Genomic DNA, 25,835 nt, shown 5'->3' on the forward strand with positions numbered 1-25,835 from the left:
TTATACTACGTGAAGTATATCAGAGAAAGACAAATACTGTCTACTTTCGCCTATAATCAGAATTTATATTGTTTAAAAATAGGGTGTACTTTACCAGGTGCTTTACTATGTTGGATTCATTTAGTAGAGTACTTACATATTTTTCTAGGCTAAAAATTTTTCAGTGCTACTTTATGGCATGGAATTTCTGGTTGTTTATCTCATATTGAGAGTGTACCCAAATTGCTTTCCAAGGAAAATATTGGCTCTGTTGACAAGTACTCTCTCAGCTTCCAACTGGAGTGATGTGCTGAGGCTTATATCTTTATTAGGCTCAGTTTTTAGAAAGGAAATGAGTGCTACCTTAGCTCAATAGATTATTAAAAGCATGCATGCGTGCCAAGTTGTTTCAGTCATGTCCAACTCTGTACGACCCTGTGGAGTACAGCCTGCCAGGCTCCTCTGTCCATGGGATTCTCCAGGCAAGAATACTAGTGAGGTTTGCCGTGCCCTCCTCCAGGGGATCTTCCTGACCAAGGGATCAAACCCACATCTCTTGCATCCCCTCCACTGGCAGGCAGTTTCTTTACCTCTGGTGCCACCTGGGAAGCACTATTAAAAGCATGTGGCTCTGCATTTAACTTAACAGTTTAAAGAGATGGGAATACCAAACCACCTTACCTGTCTCCTGAGAAATACGTATGCAGGTCAAGAAGCAAGTTAGAACTGGACATGGAACAACGGACTGGTTCCAAATTGAGAAAGGAGTATGTCAAGGCTGTATATTATCACCCTGCTTATTTAACGTATATGCAGAGGACATCATGCGAAATGCCCATCTGGAATCAAGATTGCCAGGAGAAACATTAATAACCTCAGATACACAGATGATACTACCCTTATGGCAAGAACTCAAGAACTCAAGAGCCTACTAATGATGAAAGTGGTGAAAGAGGAGAGTGAAAAAGTTCGCTTAAAACTCAACATTCCAAAAACTAAGATCATGGCATCCAGTCCAATCACTTCATGGCAAATAGATGGGGAAACAATGGAAACAGTGAGAGACTTTATATTTTTGGGCTCCAAAATCACTGCCAATGGTGACTGCAGCCATGAAATTCAAAGATGCTTGCTCCTTGGGAGAGAAGTTATGACCAAGCGTATTAAAAAGCAGAGACATTACTTTGCCAACAAAGGTCCATCTAGTCAAAGCTGTGGTTTTTCCAATAGTCATGTATGGACGTGAGAGTTGGACTATAAAGAAAACTGAGCACCGAAAAATTAATGCTTTTGAACTGTGGTGTTGGAGAAAACTCTTGAGAGTCCCTTGGACTTACAAGGAGATCCAGCCAGTGCATCCTAAAGGAAATCAGTCCTGAATATTCGTTCGAAGGACTGGTGCTGAAGCTGAAGCTCCAATCCTTTGGCCACTTGATGTGAAGAACTGACTCATTGGAAAAGACCCTGATGCTGGGAAAGATCAAAGGCAGGAGGAGGAGATGACAGAGGATGAGATGGTTGGATAGCGTCACTGACTCGATAGACATGAGTTTGAGCAAGCTCTGGGGGCTGATGATGGACAGGGAAGTCTGGTGTGCTGCGGTCCATGGGGTCCCAAAGAGTCAGACACAATTGAGCGACTGAACTGAACTGAACTTAAAGTGACTTCTCTTCCAGATAATTGGCAAGAGAAATAATCTTGAATTTAAATAACCTTAAATAAGCTCAGCACCTTTCAAATGCTAAGAGTAAATGGTTTTCAAATACTGTAGGAATGTCCTGTAATCACAATGGCTACAAGAGTTTTCATTTTTTTTTAACCACAAGAGTTTTTAACCTTGACTTAATATACCCAAGGCATTTGTGGTTAGACTTTGTGAAGTACTTAAATTTCCCAGAAATTCTACTTAAGGTTTGGGGGGAATTGGTCAGATTCTCATCAGAGTTTCAAAGTGGTATGTTACCCAAAATCATTTTTAGAACCACTGCTTTAAATCACTCTGAAATATAATCCTGGATTAATGTATTTTGTCAGGGTATGGGGAAATTGGATCATAGACTACTTCCTCTTCTTACAATTGTTTTTACTAAACTATATCTTGGCATCATATCATTCATTTAAAAATATTTTAACATATCAATGTATCTTACATTCATTTTTATTTATATGTTTCATATTTATATTTCATCAAAACACAGTCCTATGGGACTGTTAACTGTTTTTACTGTAAGGGCTTGCTGCTAATTTTTGTTACTGTCTTAACCTCTCTGAATATCTACTAGAGAATTTCTTTTCTGTGTTATAGATAAGTATACTTTTTTCTCAGTATCAAGTTTATTTTTAAGCTCCTGGATAATTTAAATATCTTAACTGATGGTGTTTGCATTGTTATATTGATTTCTAGGAAACTTAGGTTTGTCTTTAGCAAAGTATAATGGAAACATGACATTCATATTTTAATATTAGTATGGCTACATCTTTTTTTCTTCTCTCTTTACCTATTGCTTCACTTTTATTATTTTAAATTTATTTATCTCACTAGGGTTTATTTCTTTGTGAATTACCTAATACTTTGTAAAATAAAAGTGGAAGTGAATAAATCCAGTAGAATCCTTTATTGAAGTGATTGGTTATGATAAGTGATCCATAGAGAAAAAAAATTGTTAAATCTGAGAATCATAAAACTAAAAATGCTTTAAGAACTATAAATATACATTGTGTCCTCTGACAGTCTTATGCCACTCAAAATGTATTATTTTGGTTTCCTTAAACCATGATGCAAGTTTTTTAAACACCTGCAAAATAAACTGAGGGCTGAAATTTTTAAAAGCTATTCTTTCCAGTTATCTTTCCACATTTGGTTCACTAATAATTTGACGTAGCTACTTGCCTTTATTGAGTCTTTCCAAAGGATTAACTTTGTTTTCAGAGAAATAGCTTCCCTTTTGCATTCATGTTGAATTGATTCATATATATTTAAGTTATATAATTGTAGAACTGGTTTAAGCAGATGTGGGATTAAATGCAATTTGACAGGGATTGTGGTTAAGAAAAATTGTTTTTGTAAACACTTAAATTCTTTAATACTTTAAAAATTATATAGACTGTTTCTGAAATTTTACCACAGTTAGGAATATGAAAGAGGATGGAATTATCAGAAGGAAAACATGAAAAATAGGTTGTATTTATTGTAATATCTTCATATATTAAGCTATTGTGCAGTACAAACAAGAGCCCACAGCTCTACCTAGTAGCATGGATGAGTATTAGGAAATCTGTTGAGCAGAAAAATGTTCAGTTTTTGTAGAATGTTCAGTAGCAAGCAAGACTAATTATACAATGAGAGAGCCATTCAAACATGGTAATTTTTAAAAGCTGAAGAATATAATAAAAAAAACATTTTTAGACTGGTAGAGAGGAGGAGGATATATTCATAAAGGGTTACAGGAGGTTTTCAAATAATACTGCCTTTTGTTGAGCTGGTGGTATGCACATGGATATTTACTTACTGTTTAAACTTTATAATGAACACTTATCTATTCATATGCATATTTAAAGAAAATCTTAAAAGGAAATAAAATAGGTCAGAGAATGGAAAATAAAAGATAAATACACAGTTGAATATATATTCCCCTAAGAGACTCAGGTAATGAACAACATACTTAAAGAAGACATTAAGGAAAGGGATTTGAAATACCTCTGATTATTTTAAATATATATGTAATATGTAAATGTGTGTGTTTGTATTTTAAATAGTACCTGAATATTTAACCCAATTATGCTATTACAATGATAAAAGCATGGAAATAATTAACATTTATGCCAAAGTTTTTTCATCTTTATTTTTGATTATCACTCTAAATATGGTCAGAACTTTGTCATCCACTAAAAATAATTAAAAATAACTCCAATAAAATCATTTTTCAGCAGAAACATTGCCATGTTTCTAATGTGCATATTAAGTCTGTGCTGACTCTTACTCATACAAGACAATAACCCAAGAATTATTTTTTATCATAAAAAAATTTTTTTTCAGTAACCCCTGCTAGTCTCTAAGTAATTCAGACTTTACCTGATTTAAAATCACTTAAGGAAAGATAGTATGCCTGAATCCCATTAACCTTCCTTGGCCCTTTAATCATCATTTCCCTAGATAGAAATTTAGCTGTACTTATTTGACCTTTAATGGTTGAAATCCAACTATTTAGTATGCTTGTCTGGTAATTTACAGCTTAGATAATATGCTTCTCTGACTTCCATTAATATGCTCTAAAAGAACATTTATCTTCTAATCAGGTGAAACAGAATTTTTTTTTGAGGAATAAATCTTATATAATGTGACTAGAGTGTTTTTATTTTAATAAAATAAAACAGTTGTGTTTTTGTATCTGAGTATTACCACATTGACTTGGTGTTTACAAAGCACAAGCTCACTTCTGCAGTTCTTCATTCTGATTGGAACACTAATAATCTGGATTGGCCTCACTGCTATGTGCTGCTGTGTTAGTCACTCAGTCCTGTCCAACTCTTTGTGACCCCAGGGGCTGTGGCCTGCCAGGCTCCTCTGTCAGAATTCTACAGGCAAGAATGCTGACTGCTGCTGCTGCTAAGTGGCTTCAGTCGTGTCCAACTCTGTGCGACCCCATAGACGGCAGCCCACCAGGCTCCCCCGTCCCTGGGATTCTCCAGGCAAGAACACTGGAGTGGGTTGCCATTTCCTTCTCCAGTGCATGAAAGTGAAAAGTGAAAGTGCAGTCACTCAGTTGTGTCTGACTCTTTGCGACCCCAGGGACCACAGCCTACCAGGCTCCTCTGTCCATGGGATTTTCCAGGCAAGAGTACTGGAGTGGGGTGCCATTTTTCTCTAAGAATACTGGAGTGTGTAGCCATTCCCATATCCCGGGGATCTTCCCAACCCAGTCATTGAAGCTGGGTCTTCTGCATTACAGACAGATTCTTTACCATCTGAGCCACCAGGGAGTTGAGCTCACTAAGATATTATTATTCCAGGTTTAGCTGTGTGAATACCAACAAATTATTTAACCCCTTTGAATTTCAGTTTTTTTTATAAAATAGAGATGATAATAACAAGACTTGCTAATGTTGTCAAATTAAATGAAATAATCCATGTAAAGGGCTTATTATTAGCTCAGTGCCTTAAAATAGGCAGTGTTCTGAATAGTTATCCTTTTCACCACCACACCCCCCATCATTATCCTCATCAGTTGGTGTGTAGAATCATAAACTCCCGAATCCCATTCTGACACAGCCTCTGCTTCTGCACTCTTTTTCATACCCCCAGCTTCTAATGGAAATAAGTACACAGAAACCAAGAAGAAACAGAGGTTCACACTAATATTACTTTGAAGCTTTGGCCTCTTACAGTCAACCCTAGTTGAACTAGACTGGCCTGTTTGGAGAAGTTGGACACCTGATTTGATCTTTTACTCGTGCATAAACCAGACAGTTCTTTGGCCAAGTTAGAGAGGCTTTAAACTCATGTCATCTTCTAATGATTACAGTTTTATTTCTAATCTTTATGCTTTTTGCTGCTTTTTCTTACTTGTATGAATTAGGACCTTCATATGATGCTAAATAAGTGTTGATAGCAGATCTCCTTGTCTCATTTCTATTCTCAGAGTGATATCTTAGCTCGGGCTGCCATAACAAAATGCCACAGACTGGGTGGCTTAAACAACAGAATTTTATTTTATCACAGTTCTGGAGGCTAGAAGTCCAAGGTCAGGGTGCCAGCATAATTGGTTTCTGGTGAGAGCTCTCTTCTGGCTTATAGAAGGTCACCTTTAAGCTTTGTCTTCACATGGCAGGGGTAAAATAAAATAAGAATATAATAATGAAGAGCTTTTGATCTAGTTTTAAAGTGATTAAGCAGAAACTGAGTCCCCAGAGCATATGGACACCATTGTCACTTTTAATACAGTTTTTGTTTATAAAAGTATTTGACTATGAAAAATTAAATTGAAATAAAGTATCATCCTTTAGATTTCTATGATAGCAATTAACAGAGAAAGGAGCAACATGTTAAATAGAATTTTCTGTTGGATTGCCTGGCTTCAGATTCCAGTTCCTTCATTTATTAGCTCTGTGAGCCTGTTAAGTTACATGACCTCTCTGAGCCTCAGTTTCTTCTGTAAGGGGCCTGTAAAAATGACCTAATAACACCACTGTCTTCTGGGGCTTTTGAGAAGATTTGGGTAATATTCTCTATAATGTGCTTGGCATACAGCGCCACAATTTGTTGATCATCACCATTATTTTTGTTGCTGTGAACGAGACTTGAAAACAGTACAGGTTAATGAAGAAAAATTTCTTCTGGACACAACTACTTAAAGAAGTAAAAAGAAAATAATCTTACCAAGATATTTCTTTTAGCATAAGATATGTCTGACCAAATTATTTTAGTGAAAATATCTCAACTACATGTAAAAGTAGACTCAGAATTCAGTTTAAATTAAAATAATTAAACATTTTACCAATAGAATTAATTTTCAAAATGGAGCCTTGTCACATCGTAATAAGTGATAATATCAGTCTTAAAAAACAATTATTTATTAATTTTAGAAAACAGGTATAATATATTGTACTCTTAGCTTTATTACATGTCAACTATATCTTTTTGAGAAAGGTTCACAGCAATTAAACAGTAGGTTTTTAAATAGCAGTAGTGATGTGAGTCTAAGCCTAAAAGCTGATATGTGGTGGAAATACACATTTCTTGAACTATTAAAAGGTACAATTCTTCCATGAGAAATTGTTCAAAGAACTATTCCTGTATTCTTAAAGCATGTAATTTAAGTTCTTGACTGCCAATGTTTCTTTGGAGCGTGTGCGTCAAGCCATTTCTTGTCACATAAAATAAGAAATCAAATGTTTAAAAACATTGTGCCCAGAGATGTAGAGGGACATTTTGCTATTGAGAATACTTTGGATTTCTGTGAATGTATATTTTTATTTTTAAGTCTAAAGAAGTAAACCTTTTGCAAGGAAAATGGAAAAATTTCCAAAACGACTTAAAACATTGCAAATGTTTTTACTTCCTTCTATCGGATGATTTATAAACATACTGTTGTCTCCCTTAATTTAAATTTCTGAAACAACTGGGGGTGTTTGTTAATCAGATGCATATATGATAATAACTGTTTCTTTTCATAAAGGTTCAGAGGTCCAAAGAGATAACATTCTGTGGATAGCCATGGCAGGGACTCATCAAATATGGGCACTCTTGTTGGACTGTGGCAGATTACCAAAGAAAAAGTAAGTGGTAACATCTCAGTTTGGGTAAACATGGAGTTCACAGAATTCCTTTTCCGAAAGTCTCTGTCCTTGTAACACCCACTGTACTAGACAGGCTATGCGGGGCTATGCTGCCATAAGGAACAGCTCTGGTTCTTGGTGGCTTCAGACAAGGTTTGTTTGCAGGGGGAGCACTACTCTGCCACCCAAGCTGATGCAGCATCAGAAGCTTTGCCAGTTGTCCTGGCAGAGAGAGAGAGAGGTGGTGAGGTGTTCACTGGCTCTTAAAACTGTTCTTCAGAAGTGATGTATCACTTCTACTTACGTTTCATCAGCCCAAGTATGTCTTAGGACCACACCCAACCTTGAGTAGCTTAGGAAGAGCAGTTTCAGCAAGCATTCACAAAGAGAACTGGAAACATCTTTTAACACATATTTCTAATATCCCTGATTAATTCAGATATTTGAAGACTGCATGGGAGAATGGTTAATAGCTCTGGTTTTGTTGTCAGGCCTGAAATTGAGCCTGGCTCCGCCACTTCTTATCCACATGACCTTAGGAGAGTCACTTTAACTTTCTAAGCCTCAGTTTTCCTTATTTATATCTACCTCATAGGTTTTGTTTTGAGAATTAATATGTGTGAAAAGCTCAGCCTAGTGCCTGGCCTGTGCAGTGAATGTAAGTAGCATTGCTGCCACTGTCAGGGGTATAAAGATGGAAAAGTAGTGTCTCTACTAAGTTTCTTGTATTTTTCCTGTAAAGCCTTTCCTCTTCCTCTAACACCCCAGCCTTTCTCTCCCCCTCCCCTCCCATGTCTCCCTTCTTCCCTCCCTCTCACCCTTCACCCCACCATCCTCCCCTCTTCTCTTAACTTCTGTATTTTTGTTTGCACTTATTTGTTTACAAAGCTGTTTTCTCCCACTAGACTGCCTCTTTAAGGAAAGGACCCTTTCTCATTCACTTCTTGTCCCCTGCACCTAGCACAGTATCTGGTACATGACAGGAATTCAGTGAAGGTCTGCGGAAGTAAATGAATGAAATTCATAGACCATAAAGACTATCAAATCACTGTAGAAAGTAAGTGCCAGTCACTTCAGTTTCCTTTATCAGAAGAGAGGATATCCAGAATATCAGATATTCTGAATTGGGTGTGTGTTGCTTTGTAAGATATTCAGCAGCATTTAATCATCCATTGAAAAATATTTTTTAAGCAAACAAGGCACTATGCTTTGCAGTAGGGATGAAATGGTATGGTCTCTTACATAAATCAGAGGAACATCCAATATAAATAAAATTTGAGGTATTAAAGGAAGGCTTCCTGGAAGAAGCTACTAAGATCTCCTTTTTAGCTACTAACTGAACCTGACAGAGGGTAGGAAGGATTTCAGAAGAGTAGAGGTTTCCCAGGCAAGAAGTGACCCTTGTGATGTCAGTAGAAGCCAGATCCTTAGAATCTTTCTAAGAGATTTGAAAGTTATTCTGCATGACATTATGGGAAGTTTTAAGCTGGGAAGTGATATCATAAGATTTGTGTTTTTGAAAGAACACTGGTAGCATTTGGAGTGTGGCAATACTACAGACAGGTTCAAGGAGGAGGCCACTGCTGTTATCCAGGCCAGAGCTGACGGAAGCTGAGTAGCGAGGTGACCAGCAACATAGATGAGGAAAAAAGCAGCAGCAGAGATGACCAGACTACCTTGTTCTCAATCATGACTGTTTTGGACCTAGACGGTCAAGAGTGGTCTAAATTTCACTAAGTAGAGTTGTCACTCATTCACAATAGAGAAGTGTCCAGTCTGATCACACTGACTTGTATTACAGTTTCAAGGATGTGTTATTTGTCACTGACCTTCAAGTGGTAATAACTCCTGAACTTTTAGAAGTTACTGTTTCTCCCCACTATTTCTAGCTTTTACTAAGAGAGCTCCTTTGTAAAATTGTTATAACTCCTTTGTTTGGCATATTTCTTATTACATATAAATAGGCCTTGAATAAATGGCTGTATATATACATTTTCTATCCCTTTGCTTCCACTCCTTGTTCCCTACGTACGTTAGCATTGGGATGATATTAACCAGTAAGTGACTGATGGTTATTTTAGACTTTTTTTTTGCATGTTTTACAGTATTAGAAAATGATACAGAGTCTCATTGTTTTGTATCCCAAGTTAGCTTCTTCCCTCCCCTCAATACAAGACACTAGCATGTCTTCCTTACAGTTCCTCTGACATAAACTTAGAAACCAAGGTATAAAACTTTCTCCATATTACAAATTATTACAAGTCATTACAATAGTCCTCTAAATAGAAATTTCCCTAGTATGCATAGGAAATGGATTTGTGCAATTGATTAAAGCAGCAAAATCATATTATTACTTTAAAATGAGCACCCATCTTTCACAAATGATTCTTTTAATTCTTTTTGCTAGTCTCTTCTTATATCTTTTGTTGTTTAGTCACAAAGTCATGTCCAACTCTTTTGCAACCCCGTAGACTATAGCCACCCAGGATCCTCTGTCCATGGAATTTTCCAGGCAAGAATACTGAAGTGGGTTGCCATTTCCTACTCCAGGGGCTCTTTCCAGCCCAAGGATTGAGTCCACGTCTCCTGGTTGGCAGGTGGATTCTTTACCACTTAGCCACCAGGAAAGCCTGGTCTCTACTTATGTACAAGAAAATAAAACATTTTTAATGAAAATTTAAGCTCAGAACTATCAAGAGCTGGAAGAGATTACCTAGATCTTTTTAATCCCCTTTCAGAATCTAATATTGCATGAAACTAAGAAGAGACCAGGATGTAAAGGTGGGATCTAGCTGTACCTGCCTCTGATCATTTGGAGGAAAACTATCCCATCAGTGATGTGATCTTTATTCATGTATTTTTAACTTTGTCGGGGATCTCCTGTTTAATCATTGAGAATAGTTTCACTTTTGTGTATGTTTTAAAAAAAGGAAGGTAGGAAGGTCCCTCTACAGTGGGTGAATAAGTTAATGATTAGAAAAACTACAGTGAAAGCTTATTTGCACAATTTAACTAGGTCAAGATGAGCAGATTTTTTTAAAAATATATCATGCTATCACCATTGGCTTCATTTACATTCATTTGTTTAGTAGTTAAATTGGGTCAGTGTAACAGTGTTGACACTTCACCTGTGAATTTGTCGTCTTCAGTGAGTTAAAAAAAGGAACCTGCCTTCGGTTTGCTGGAAGTGGAAATGAAGAGAATCGGAATAATGCATACCCTCACAAGGCAGGCTTTGCTCAGCCTTCAGGCCTGTCTCTGGCCGCAGAGGACCCCTGGAGCTGCCTGTTCGTGGCAGACAGCGAGAGCAGCACGGTGAGAGCCGTCTCGCTGAAAGACGGAGCAGTGAGACCCCTCGTGGGAGGAGAGAGAGACCCCACGGTAATGAAGAGTGCCTCTGCGCCGTGTGCCTGCTGAGCGAGCGTGCGATTTGCTGAATTGTGACGTTAGTAAGACATAAAAAATGAAGTCGCTCAGTCGTGTCCGACTCTTTGCGACCCCGTGGACGGTAGCCCACCAGGTTCCTCCGTCCATGGGATTCTCCAGGCAAGAATACTGGAGTGGGTTGCCATTTCCTTCTCCAGGGGATCTTCCCGACCCAGAGATTGAACCCAGGTCTCCCACATTGCAGGCAGACACTTTAACCTCTGAGCCACCAGGGAAGCCCTAGTAAGACATAGGAAGGAGAAAATTCTTGGACTTATCCATGTTAAAATGGAAGTCAAACCAAAGGACATGTGACTATAAAGAAGCACAAGTAACAAAACCACCTTTGAGACGTTAACTGGTCTGATTTGATTCTGTATGAATGTCAAGGCTTCCGAGAGAAAGGAAGGGTAAACCTGTGATTACGGAGCGAGGGGAAGAATGAAGAGTAGATATTTAGCAGGAGGGTGGAAAGAGCTCCAGGGTAGTAGACCTGAATCAGATGTGTCATTTTTGTGAATAAGATTCCTTAGAACCACAAATTAAAAATCAGGTTCAGAATTCTGTCATTTTTTTCTAGTTTCAGTCAAATGCCCAACCCTATTTATATGAAATCAGACTTTTCCCCCTTTAACTTAAGTAGCATGTACAGCCATCTGAATTTTCACTTTATACCCTAACAAAGTTCTGTGAAAAAATTTTAATACATGCTGTTTCTTTTCTTTTAAAAAAAAAAAAAAAAGAATTTATTTGCTTTTGGTGATGTTGATGGAGTAGGAATCAATGCAAGGCTTCAGCACCCACTTGGAGTAACTTGGGACAAGAAAAGGAATTTACTGTACGTGGCAGACTCTTACAATCACAAGGTGAGTCTTGACAGAATTATATAATACCCTGCTTTTCACTTGTGGTATTTAAAATGCTGAAAGATCTGTGAGCCTCCTACAACTGCCACTCAAATGTAGAGAGGAATAACAGTCTTTGACAACTGTACATAAGCCTTTCTGTTCCTCTTTTGGTCCTTTCTTTGCAGAAATGATGTGATAGTACTCTGAGCTGGGGAAAGGACTAAACAAATTCCCAATGACGATAGCCCAAAATTGGGAATTGCAAGCCACTAAAGCTGTTTAGTAAGATCTTTGGGAAATAAGGAGAAGGCAGGTAACAGGGAAATTAATATGTCAGTTAACAAATGAACATTTTTGAGCCTTTGCATAATTGCCATGCCTGTTAGCAGATAATTCGTTTTCATCAACGTTTCTGTTTTCTTTGTCTATTTTATTTTTACTTTGCATTTTTAAAATAAAATCATTGGAACATAAATATTAGTATTTTGTGATGAGAAGCTTATGAATCTAATGTAATTGAAACACAGGAATCACAGCATCTAACATAAGTAGCCAGTCCTCAGCCGGTATTAGATATCCCTAAGAGGGAAGTCAGTTCAACTGTGTCTCATTGTGAGGGAAAAGAATAACATGAAATCATTTTTTTTCAAAGATTTCTTCTAGAAGACAGGCTGTAACTAGGGATTTTATAGTGTTTAGTTCTCAGGATGAAATATCTCCCCTTAGACTAATTTGATTTGGCTGTTCAAGAAAATATGAAAGTATCTGTTCTTTCTCTGATCTTTATTAAGAATACTCATAGCAATCAGGAATTCTCTGCCTTCCCTATTAATATGTTACTCTTCCATACCACAAATGTGAAACTGAGCTTCAGATAAATAAATTTTTGTTCTGTTCTTTTTAGATTAAAGTTGTGGATCCAAAAACAAAAAACTGTACAACATTAGCAGGAACTGGTAATGCAAGTAATGTTATCGGTTCCAGTTTTACCGACTCAACTTTTAATGAACCAGGAGGCTTGTGTATTGGAGAGAATGGTCAATTATTATATGTGGCAGACACCAATAACCATCAAATTAAAGTATTGGATTTAGAAACCAAAACAGTGTCCGTGGTAAGTAATCTTTAAGTGAAGGGGCATCATTTTAAGAAAGATTCTGAAATCCCTAGCAACAACTGAGGCGCTTTTGATTAGGCCAACGCTAGTGGTAAAAGTGAAGCATGTAGACAGAGTAACGAGTGAGTGCCTTTTCCAAGGATATCCTGTCATTTTTAAAGTAAAAATTCCATCTGTGCCAAGAGTGTTTGAGAAAAACACTAGAAGTTGGAGAGAATTTGATGAACTTTCAGAAAAGGAAAAAAAAAGACTCATCTGTTTTTAAATGTATGGGCATACTGATACACACAAACTATGTGGGTTGGATTGTTTAACCGAGTGTTTTTTGTTTTTTTAATTTTTAAACAATCCTCAGACTAATGTGTAATCTTTGTTTCCTATGGTGAATCCATTACCAAATAATCTTTAAAGAAAGGTCTAGAAGCCACATTTCTCAGGACTTAAAAATAAGATGAGAGGAAACTTAAATACGTTCTAATTTTAAAGAAATGGATATGGTCTCTAATAAAATTTCAAGTTATCCCTTCTATGTCACATTTGTCCAGAAAATGCAGGAGTTCTTTGTCTAAAATTCTAGGAATTTCCAAGATGTTTTAAAATCACAGATTGCCATCGTAACATAAGTTCTTTTCTCCTGACATAGATCTCTGATATGAGATGAATGATGTCTTATAGTTGGCAGTGAAAAGTATAAGAGGGTGTGTATTACATCCACTGTATTTAAATTGATAAAGTTTTATTTTAATTTCCTGCTATCTATAAACATATTGAACAATTAATTTCATTCCATTTCATTCATAAATGTTGATGGTCTTTTGGCCAGGATGAAGTTTTTTTTGAACCTAGAAAATAATCATGAGGAAGTCTAAGTAAACGCATTCTGATTCAGAAGAAAATGGCAATCAAGTTTCCTTGACATTGAACCTCACTTTTGTACTGAAGTCTGAAAATAAGCTCTCTCAGTCTACAGTGCTGTAAAGTACCTGTGCTTTAGAAAACAGATTTTCTTGTTTTTAGTTCCCAGTCTTCAGATCTGAAAATGCTGTGGTGGATGGTCCATGTCTAGCAGAAAAACCAAAGACCTTACCCAAGCTACCCAAGTCTGCTCCAGGCATTAGACTCTCCCCTGTGGCTGCGTCTCCCGGACAGACTCTTCAGTTCAAGCTGAGATTAGACCTCCCGTCGGGAACAAAGCTAACTGAGGGAGCTTCCAGTTGCTGGTTTCTGTCAGCTGAAGGTATGACAATAACCTTTGCAAATGCAAATATTTCATGAATTCTTGTTGTTTGATCTAGAAATGTTTCTCATTTGTTATGTGATACTTTAACTGTATAGTTAGGCTGGATTTGAAGGGGGTCTTATAACACAAAAAGATCCAGCTCTAACCCCACTTTAGCAGTTTTCTTTAGTCTTTGAGATGCTTTCTCTCTATTAAATAACTGTGTAACTCACCCAAAGTTAATCATAATTGCTGCCATTTACTCTTAGGCAGGTTCATCACCTGAGGCAGACTGTTGTGGTCTTAGAATCGGTCTTTGGATATTAGAACTGAAAGGCATCCGAAGACACCCTCTGTTCTAAGCCTCTTATAAATGAGGAGGCTAGTGGCTGAAAGAGAGAAAATTACTTGCTTAAGGGCATATATTTAATTAGGTCAAAAGATGGGATTTGAACCCAGCTCTGCTTGTTCTTAATTTAGTGTCTTTTTCTTTGTGCTGCATGTCCGTGCTTAGTCGCTCAATCATGTTCGACTCTTTGCAGCCCCCTGGACTATAGCCGGCGAGGCTCCTTTGTCCATGGAATTTTCCAAGCAAGACTTTTGGAATGGGGTACCATTTTCTCCTCCAGGGAATCTTCCCAACCCAGGGATCAAACCTGCATCTCTTGCGTCTCCTGCATTGACAGGCAGATTTTTTACTGCTAGCGCCACTTGGGAAGCCCTTCCACTGTGCCACTCCATCTCAAGCTAGCTCTAGGCTTACTAGTGCTTGAAATGAACTTAATTTTCTAAAGACATACAAAATTCAAGGGCACCAGTTACACATTTGGATTTTACGGAAGTTTCCAAACGTGACTCTCTATTTCTGCACTTAACTCATCACTGTGTTGAGTTAACACATTGTGTTGTGGACCAACAGCCTTCCATAGGCTCTACTTTGGTGGCTGTGTTCTGGCACATTACAGCATAGAGATCAAGGAGGGGAAGAGGGACCCTCCCAGGAGACTGAGAATGAATAAGCAAGCAAGTACAGGCAAAACTCAGAGAGGGTGGTTTTCTAGAGCAGGTGTTTTTAGGAGAGAGTGATCAGCTGTGTCAAGTGCTATTGATGGATGAGCTAATATAAGGGCTAAGAATTGATCTTTGATTCAACATTATAGTTAATTTATATCCTCGACCAGAGCTATTTCAGAATGATGAAAGAGGTGCCTGATGAGAGCAGATTAAAAAAGAAGAAAGGAACTGAAGAAAGCAAATGTAGATGGCTCTTTGAGGAGTTTAGTTAGAGAACAGGAAAGAGAGCAGTTGCTTGAAGGGGAAAGCAGAGTTGAGAGAGCAGTGTGTTGGCTGTTATTGATGGCAAAGATCAGTAGAGAAAAGATGATGTGTGGTAGCCGTGAATATCCTTTAGGAAGATACGAGAGACGACAGGCTCGAGTGCACAGGTGGAAAACTGGTCTTTGCCAGGGAAGTGGGCAGCATTTCCATGGTGAGGAGGGAAGGCTCCAGGTGTGACCCAGAGATCTGGATAGGAAGTTGTGGAGATGAATGCTTGCAGAAGTGTTTTTCTGTATGCTTGTTTTCTTAGTATTAATATGTTGGGGAGTATGACCATCAGCTGAGAGTGAAAAGGGGATGGGGAGGTTTTGGAGGTTTGGAGAAAGAGGGTCTGAAGGGTGAAAGGGTAACCACGTGAGGGAAATACAGTATGACTGCTGAATGGCTGAAAGGCTGCATTTGAGGCTGGCTGTCATGAATTGAAAGTCAGTCTAGTCCACAAGGAAGTGGTTTTTCTCCAGCCAAGGTTATGCACAAGAGAGCAGCTCTGTGACAACCTGGAGGGGTGGGGTGGGGGGCTTGGGAGGGAGGTTCAAGAGGGAGGAAATATGTGTTTACTTACGGCTGATTCACATTGCACAGCACAGACCAACACATTGTGAAGCAGTTGTCCTCCAATGAAAAATAAATTAAAAAGAAAGAAGTGTAGTTACTAAGTAGTTTAATCAGAAGTTTTCTGAAGTCCTGATCCAGTATTAATTGTGATTACCACTAATGTGATTACCATTAAATCTCACAGATTCTAAAGAATTAGATTTCCCCCTTGAGTATGATTTTTAAAAAAATTTTTATTCTTGTTTTTAGCTGAAATAACTTGACAGATTCTAATTCAGTTCTTTGGTTGTTTTATTATCTTTCACTTTTCCAGATAGTTTCTTGTCAAATACTTTAGAGCTTTCAATTGCTGTTCATTTTATTTCGGTAGTATCATTAAGACTTGACTTGTTCAGTTGCTCAGTCATGTCTGACTCTTTGTGACCTCATGGACTACAGCACATCAGGCTTCTCTGTCCTTCACTGTCTCCCAGAGTTTGCTCAGATTCATGTCCATTGAGACCAGTTATTAAGCCTGAATCTGTGTTTTCTTCTCCAGAGATTGCCAAAGTAGCACTTGAGCCCCATTAACTTGCTTGCTACAAGAAAATGAATGCCAAAGCCATTGCTTAAAAGTATGCCATTCGAGTAGAAGAAAAAACATTTTTGGAGGAGGATGTGTAATTGAATACAAACGAATTACTGTGATTAGAATCCAGGCAGAGCCTTTGTCCTGTCTAATTTGTGATCTTTTAGCCTAAGAACACTTCTTGTTTGAGCCTATTCTCAAAGTATTCAGTTACTGTCAATTATGTTAAGATTTGGGTGTGTATTTGAATCAGTGTGAACTTATTTCATGAATTTATAGGTAATCAGTATACTGCTTATCTTATAGCAGTGCTTTTCAGCCTCTGTGAGTAGGCCGTAATTCCAAAGTGAAATAGTTGTCGTCCATAATTGAATCCTGACTTCTTGTCTCTAGTGATCTTCTTCTGTCCGAGCCTCCCACACTCTTGCACATGTTCTCACTCAGGTTTCGGTTTCCTGGCCTACTCCGCCTCCCTCATGCCCTCTCACACAGTTTTCTTTTGTGCATTACCCAGATCCAGGCTATGTGCCTTCTTACCTTGGTACATTCTCAGGGCAGCAGCTATTGTCCTGCAACTGCCCGCTTGGAATCCATGCAAGAGAGCAGAGAGCTCGTGGTAGGCTAGCCAGAAGAAATTGTGTGCTGGCTCTGGAGGGACCGACTGAGCTTGTGAGAAGATCACCAGCATCCACTCCCTGCAGAGGAGGGTTCTGAGCCGTGCAGCACTAGCAGATGTTTGGAGCTAGCTTTGTGGGCAGAAGAGAGCTCAGACCCTGGCCATTCATTCCTCAGTAAGTTTAGAGCAAGTCCTCGACTGCCAGTTCAGCTGTTCTGCCTAGGTCCATTAGTCTGAAAGCATTGCATCACTGGGAGATCATGTTAATTTAATTTCTCTCCGTGAAATTAAACATTATTTTTAAGTAGGATATTGGTAAATTAACATGCTTATTTTAACTCTGCTTTGTCAGTTACACAGGTTAATGATATTAATATTGAGTTATTAGAATACAAAATATAGGTAGTGTTAAAGGAAAATGAAATAATCTATAGAGAAAATTCTTAGTTATCTTAACACTTATCCAAGGCATTGGTTCTATTTTTATTGTATTGTTATGCATTACTTGCCAACTCATGTCCAACTCTTTGTGACCCTATGGACTGTAGCCTGCCAGGCCTCTCTGTCCATGGGATTTCCCAAGCAATGGAAAATGGGTTGCCATTTCCTTTTTCAGGGGATCTTCCTCACCCAAGCATTAAACCCGCATCTCCTGCACTGCAGGCAGATTCTTTACCACTGAGCCACCAGGGAAACAATTTTTTTTTTTTTTTGGTATAGGGACAAACTTTCAAGCAAGAATCCTAATAATTTAAGTCTTTGAGTATATTATTTTATAGGATACATTTGTAAACTTGTGATTAAAGGACACTTCTTCTTGGCCTGTTATTTAGAGACCGTAACACTGATTTTTAACTAAATTTTGGTGGGTCTGATCTTAAAGCTGCCAGCATTTATGGGAAGGTTTTAAGCCAATAAATTAATTAATAAATGGCAGTATAAAAGCCCCAAGGGCATATTGTGCTTCACAAATCCTTTATGTGAAGTATCTGAAAATTGTCTACAGAAACACTTTAAAATAGCATAATTTATTATTTTCCTGTTTTCATTTAAAATATAAGAAGTTCCCTTACTAATCTGCTGTATAACAAAATCAAACATATTCCTCAGTCCAGAAATAAGCAAAGAAGGCCAGAGACTTTAAAAAGAATTATGTTTAAAAGCTCTGCATTTAACTCTTTAGAGTCTCACCTATCACAGTTTCCTTACTCTTACTTGATATATTTTTCTCAAATTTAATTTTTCAATCAACAGAATATTAGAAGCAATAAACTAAAGGAGAGATGAAGAGGACAGGTAGAGACAGGTGCTGTAGTCTGTTGACTCATCCTGAGGTCAAAAAAGAAAGAGAAGCTAAAAAACAGACATAGAGTTTCATCACTGCTCAGTAGATGGTCCAGTTGTTGTACAGATAGCCCTGAGTTGTTGGTAAGTCATTAGATTTTGTTCAGTGTATTCTATTTCAGATGGCTGGAAAGCATGCCCTGCATTTCCCAAACACTGGCTCTTAGTAGCTAAGCCCCTCTAACGCTGTCAGCCTAGGTATGTGCTTCCTCAGGGTGACACACACTTGCTTTTGGAGAGAAGGCACTGGGCGAATGAAGACGTTTTAAAAACTTTTAATACTTGAAGACAGATTTTTAGTGATTTTTAGATGTTTGTTGTATAGATGATCTATATATTTAAGTCTCAGAGGAGTCTTATGTATTAAAATGAAGTAAACAAAGATTTGTCTTTTACAGTGAGTCCATTGGAATAATGTATGCAGTGTTACTTGTTTCTGAAAAAAAATCATTTTTTTTATTACCTTTGGATAATCAATAATTCATCACTGTCTTTAATGGAAAGTCACTGCAGAGTTGTACATACGTTTGTATTCCCTAGCTTGTTTTGTAGTTTGCATATTATATTTCTAGATACTTTTATCTGGTAAAAATTAACTATTTTCTGAAGTGTCTTGTGTTTATTTCTAGGACTTATTAATAGGTTTCATTTCTACATTTTCATTTTAATTTTACCACATTTTAAATCTATAACCATACTTGTAATATTCATCTTGATTTCAATAAAAATTAATTTATGTTTGCAGTGTTCAAAGAAAGAATTTTAATTTGATATCAAGATGACTAAATTAGGGACTTCTTATATCTTGTGTTCCTCACACAGAGCACAATGCCTGGCATTTACAGGCTTTCAGTAAATATTGTTGGAGAAGGCAATGGCACCCCACTCCAGTACTCTTGCCTGGAAAATCCCATGGACGGAGGAGCCTGGTAGGCTGCAGTCCATGGGGTCGCGAAGAGTCGGACATGACTGAATGACTTCACTTTCACTTTTCACCTTCATGCCTTGGAGAAGGAAATGGCAACCCACTCCAGTGTTCTTGCCTGGAGAATCCCAGGGATGGGGGACCCTGGTGGGCTGCCGTCTATGGGGTCACACGGAGTCGGACACGACTGAAGCGACTTAGCAGCAGCAGCAGTAAATATTGTTAGTTGAGTTAATCTAGTGTTTGTAAAGTTTGTCTGATTTCCTACTCAGTTTCTTATGCAGTCTTAATAATTTATCTCTTTATTTTCTAGGCAATGAATGGCTTCTTCAAGGACAGATACCATCTGGAGAGATAGAGAGCATTTCTAATCAACCAACAATCTCACTGCAGATTCCTGGAGATTGTTTATCACTTGAGGCCATTCTGTCTATCAGCGTGTTTCTCTATTACTGTAGCGCAGACAGTAGTGCCTGTATGATGAAGGGAATTTTGTTCAGTCAGCCTTTACAAATAACTGATACACAGCAAGACTGCATACCTCCAGTAGAACTCAAGTATATATTTTAGCAAGCTGGCTAGCAACCCAGTGCCACCTCTTCTTGATCCTCACCGTCACTGTAATTTATGAAAAGAAACTTTATTTCTGCCTCTGGGTACCTAGAAACCCATTGTTCAGTTCTAGCAACTGATACTAAAATAAAGTATGCTCCTTATTTAATTATTTATTATAGACAAATTCCTTCATTCTGGCTGTGTACCAGCAAAGTCACTGTCCATGATTTGAACCATGATTCTGTAATCTGTGCTGTTACTTGGCACAAGACTTAAGTCCATGTTATAGGAAAGAATATTATCGGGAGATAATTTTCAATGAATACTGATAACAATAATGATACCAAATATTTTAACTAACTTTTACCTTTTATGAAGCAGCACACCTGAATGTATAAATTTCACAGTAACTTTAAATAGAGCTTAAGATCCACGTGTTGGTATAAGGACACCTGCCATTCAAGGTGTAAGGTCTGTTTTAGATCAAGAAAAAAAATGTCTTCATCACAGTAGTGGCTTAAAGAGCATGTAGGTGGTAAAAATATTCCTTGTTCTCTTCTGTGATTTTCTCATTTGAGATATATTTATGGTTATAAATTATTTGCTGTTTTAGCATACCATTATTAATGGTATGTTAAATATTCTGTATATTTCTATATACAGAAAATATATTTCTATATTTCTGAACGTTAGAGTCTCTAAGGACATATCCTTTTAACGTTTTTCTGAATGAACAGTTTTAGTAATGAATGAACAGTCTTTAGTAATGAATGAACAGTCTTTAGTAATGAATGACTCCTTAGAAATATTAGGACTTTCAAAGAGAATGGAACTTCAGAACACATTACTGCATGTGACACCACTTAATGGTAAAGAATTAATTGTTACAGCTAAGTCCGATGCAAATGGGTATGTATGTTGTATTAGAAATTTACATTTCAGTTGAAGCATTAAATGCAGATTTGCTCGGTTTGGGGGTTTTTTGGTTCGCATATTGAGAATTTAAATTATCATTATTGTAATTTTTAAAAAATAGCTGTTAAGCCTTCAAGGTGAAAATTTCAATATGAAGCACTTTTATGCTTTCATTATGTAAAGTATATCTTAATATATTACTTTACAATAGTAGGGTTGAAACATACAGTGACTTGATGATTCTGTTTTTGGTGTATTTTTTCTAACCTTAAAAGAAATAGTCACCAGAAGATATTGGAAAGGTTTTTCTTTTCAGTGATGCTTTCTCTTTATAACTATTTTAAAAGACTCCGCTTGTTTTTACTAAAACTGATTCCACATGTTTGTGGTTTAATCAGCTTACAAGATTTTAAAAACAACAGGTGAATCATAGTTATTCAGTAAATATTATAGACACCTTGTCGCTTAAAAACCAGTGCTGTTTGAATTGTAATTTTTTAAGCATAATCATCTGCTCATATCTTTATATTCTTTTGAAATATAGTTTTGAATATGCTATTTCAGATTACCTAAATATGAAGTAAGGGAATGCATAGATCATGACTATTTAATTTGTAGCCTCCTAAAGCTATTTTTAAAGAGAAGAATAAATGTAAAGTTAAAAGAAATTCTGTTTAAAATTATATATATATATACCTCATAAACCTTTTCTCTCCATAAAAAAAATGTTCTGTAATAAAAGAGTGTATAATATTGACATTCTCTTTTATGGAGAATAGGCCATAGTCATTTTTAAAATCTCATTTTATTACTATACTTCTCATTTCCAGCTGGACAGAATAAAAATAGTTTGGCTTAATTTTTTCCTATTTAAGGACATAAACAATTTCACTCTGTGAAGAAAATATATACACTTTTGCTAATTCAGGAATGCTTGATAATTATTTTTTCAGTATTGTGCATGAACTTACACACAGTATATATTTTCATGTACATTAAAATCCAAAAATATTTCTAGAATATATTAATGTTCATTTTGTCTGTATAGAGTTTTCTGTTAGTATTAAGCTTAAGCTCTTCTTGATTTTTAACTACAGTTCTATTGAATATTCTTACCCAGCCAGTAATCTACATTGTTTTTCAGATATAAAATATTATGTATACAGATTACATGATTTTTTTTGTAAATCATGCTAAGCAATATAAATAGGGTCTTAGAATTTAGTACTAACATAATAAACCTCTTACATAAGAGGAAGCACTAGAAAGTTCATTTTTAAAAACTTTTGTGATTCCTGACTCTGTTTTTAAATTTATGGCATGAAGAAAAGCAAAAGTTATGTTCAGTGATAGTTTGAAAAGCAGTTTTAGTGTTAGTCACCATAATCAAAATGCCAGTAATGTGGCATTACATACACTTAGACACAATACCTGGAATATTTGCCCTAAATTATTCTGCTTCTTTGTCACTGTTTTTTTTCCCACCATTCTTTATATCACTTCACAAATGGTAAAATTTTCTTTTCTGAATTTATAGTCAGGATTGGTATCTCTGAAAAGAATTTTGGTTATCTTGGAAATGCTCAAGCAAATATTTAACCTGTCCACAAGGGAAAACTTTACAGTTTAATCACCCATAAGTGTAATTTTGGCAAAGTTCAATGACTAAGCAACTTTCTCCTAAACTATTGTAATAATATATTTACCTATAGTATTATGGTATTTTCAGGCCTGCAGAAAGCTATAAATCTTACTACAGCCCCCCAAAATCTTAGTATATGTCGATGAATGTATGTGTCTATATACTTAAACAGATACAAAGATCAACTAAATTTCTCACATGGCCAGTATACTCTGGAGATAGTACCACTGAGATAAGTTGCTCTCTACTTGCTTTTTCATAGCTGGAAAATTTGGGAAGACATTAACAATACATATCTCTGTAATAAAGTAATTTTCTACTTGCCCAACATTTAGTATTAATTTATATCTGCCGATTAGAAACAGTCTAACCATTATATTTGACATAAGAACAGTCATCAAAAACTAAATTTCTTAACTCATGAATTGCATGAAAATATATGCAGAGGGACTATGTCATATGGTGGACTAGGGATGGTGGAGTTGTGAATATTTTCTACTTTTTCTATTTTTTTTTAAATTGTGGAGTTGTGACTATTATCTACTTTATCTGTTTTTCTTTTAATTGAGCAATGGGTTATTTTTTAAAAATGGCAATATGCTTTTAAAAACTTAAAAATGAACTGAACAGTAAGCACTTGTTATATAATAACTTTTTCTGAAGTCACTTTTATCACGAAAGATCAGAACTCAGTTTAGAGCTCTTTGATCTACCAGTTCTCTTCAGTTTGTGATTTGGTGGAGACAAAAATAATTATGGCTTTTGCTGCTAGTGTTTTATTGTATGATGTAGTGTAGTGTTTATGAACACAGGCTTTGCAGTCACTTGGATTCTGCCCTATAAAATGGGGTCACTATACCTGCCTTATGGGGTTGCTGTAAGGGCTCAGTGAAATAGTATTTGTATAGTAATTAGTAGATACTGAAACTGCCAGTTATTGGTCTAGTAATAATAATGATAATAATTTATGACCATGAAACACATGGCTTCACACTTTTCTTTGCAACTGCAGTTTCTAAAGGAAACTATTCTCTACCAGCTGTGTGGTATGTTAATACTCTCTGCATTGCTGGGATTCAAGAAGAGAAATAGTTTTATAATAAATATATTACTGTTTTATAAACGATGTTATAAAGAAACAAACCTACAGTTTTAAGAACTTTTTTAAGACCTGTAATGATTACTGATGAACTTCCTTTGAGAGAGTCCAGACATACCCTAAACCATGTTCCTGGAATATCCACTGATGGTGCTTTCCCAAGCCTTCCAAGTGCCTTCATGCATTTTGCCTTGCGAATCAGACAGGTAGATGTCATGTCCATTTTACAGATGAGGAAGCAGCTTCAGAATGTTGGCTTCGTGTCTCAAGTTCAGCACTCCTCGAATAATGCCTGATGCTGGAGAGGTGCCCGGTGCAGGCAGTTGCTCAGCCAGTTTTGTTGAATGGTAAAGAGTGACTAGTGGGTGAGGGATCTTTTATTTAAACACAGATCTCCTACTAATTTCTAGCTCTACTCCTAGACGTAGAGTGAAAACAAACTGGGATTAAGAGTATTTATTTTTGTGAATGCTTTCTTAAGCCTTTGCAGTATTTGAATAAAGTTATAAGAATAATAGCTAAATCTATTCAGTGCTAACTGTGTGCCTGGCACTTTTCTAAGTGCTTTCTGTGTATTAACTAAGTTAATCCTCACAACCACCTTATTAGGGAGGTTCTAGTTTTCCTTATTTCTCTGATGAGGAAACAGACACAAAGAAGCGGTAAGCAGTTAGACCAGCGTAACTGAGATCAGACATTTAGAACTGGCCAAACCTGGGTGCCGAACTCCACTACCATGCTTGGATGCCTGCCTTTAAAAGTGTGTGTGTTTTTTTTAAGCATAAATCGTCCATAGTTACATATAGTAACTAATCAACCCAAAGAACTTCAGAAGTCCTAGTAGTGATTGTTTTTGAAGTTTAAAGTAAATCCATTTAATTAATATCAGCTTTTTGGACTTTTCATTATACATAGTTATCCTTCAGGGTTTGGAACAGTCTGTATAATTGTTTCTCCCAGAAGATTTTATGTACCATTCTTTCTTAAATTCAGATATTATCAAGAGTTTTTCTTGGCAGGTGGACATATTAAAGAATTAACTAGCCATTCAGTAGTAGTTCCAACAATGTTATTTTAATTGGTCTTCAGAAGGTAATTATAAGACCTTGTCACAAGTATAACTGGATTCTTAGTACAGGACTGTCTCAAACCTTTGAAAGCTTGTTCATATTTAAGAAAATAACTGTTTTAATGACCTAAGTGAGCTATAGAAACATAATACTCGGCCCATCTGTTAACACACAGAATTATCTGCCTACTTGATTCATAACTACTGCAGTATATAGACCTCATCCCACCCTGCCCCCCAAGACTCAAGATCTATGCAGTTCTATTCTAGTAAATTTTCACCAGATCACCCTATTATTCCAGTTTTTGTTTCTATTAAAAGATATGACGTGGAATGCTGCCTATTGGTGATTATGATTCAGGAGCATCCAGATACAAGAATGTAAATGGTTTTCATTTATCATCTGCTAATTTAAATATTAGAATTTTTTAACATTGTTATAAAATTCCAAATCAGAAATCTATCAGGAAATGTACATCAACTTTAAGAGATGGGAGTGTTAGCCTTTACAAGTAGAATTAACTGTTAATCACCAAGATTTTCTCCTTTTTTCTCCTCCAGTGGCACACAGTTTATTTAAATGAATTCATAGTAACCATAAATCATTATTTAGTCCTGAATATTTAAAAGTGTGTCTCCACCCCCCTCTTTTCCTTGCAGTAGCATAATAGAAAGCATGGCATTAAGAGCTAGAGGCTGGACTAACCTCCTGTGTGTATTCCATGCCCTGCACAGCTTGGCTCTTTCATATATTATTAGACTGTGGGTCAGCCTAGCTGCTTTGGGCCAAGGCTGCCGGTCTGACCACAGCCTGGGAAAAGCAGAACAGGGGGCAACGTGGTCGGCTTCTCTGACCGCATCCCCTTTGTTTCTCAGTGTGCTGATTTGGTTTAGTTTTTGTCAAAAGTTGGAGTTGGAAAGTGGAACCCTAGATACCTGTGGACTCTTAGCCTGGCTATAGTTATTCCTTGTTTGGGATGTCCCTTTTCCACACTGGCGTGTTGCTCTCAAGTGGACCAAAGGACATTTTATTCTGTTGAAAGCCCCGTGACCAAAAGGAAAGAATTGTAAGTACTTCCAAATCTACTTCCTGGCCTGTACCAACCATATTCTGAAAAGCCCTGAACAAACATGGTGAAGCACTAGACAGCCACACTTGCAGGCATTTTTGGGACATGTCAGTGCTTGATACAAATGCCTTCCCCTTAAAGGAGCAACTTTCAGACCTGGTGTTTTTCAGTAATACAGAATTAAGCAAAATTGTCAGATTTTTTTTTATGAGTTAAAGGGACAGTGGAATTTATTGCCTTTTGCTTTTAATATACTGGGTTACATATTTATGTT

At 36.8% G+C, this 25,835-nt stretch overlaps 1 protein-coding gene across 1 annotated transcript in view; it reads left to right on the top strand.

The window, feature by feature from the left end:
- Positions 1-20,363, top strand: part of NHLRC2 (NHL repeat containing 2) — a 52,892-nt gene extending 32,529 nt beyond the window's left edge. Inside the window, exons 6-11 of the mRNA XM_052660944.1 lie at positions 7,156-7,255; positions 10,405-10,636; positions 11,425-11,547; positions 12,434-12,643; positions 13,664-13,883; positions 19,525-20,363. Coding sequence (XP_052516904.1) covers positions 7,156-7,255; positions 10,405-10,636; positions 11,425-11,547; positions 12,434-12,643; positions 13,664-13,883; positions 19,525-19,781 — 1,142 coding nt within the window. The 3' untranslated portion in view covers positions 19,782-20,363. The remainder of the gene's footprint in view (positions 1-7,155; positions 7,256-10,404; positions 10,637-11,424; positions 11,548-12,433; positions 12,644-13,663; positions 13,884-19,524) is intronic.
- The last annotated feature ends 5,472 nt before the right edge of the window (positions 20,364-25,835 follow it).

This window comes from Budorcas taxicolor, chromosome 23, assembly GCF_023091745.1.
Source record: "Budorcas taxicolor isolate Tak-1 chromosome 23, Takin1.1, whole genome shotgun sequence".
NCBI lineage: Eukaryota > Metazoa > Chordata > Mammalia > Artiodactyla > Bovidae > Budorcas > Budorcas taxicolor.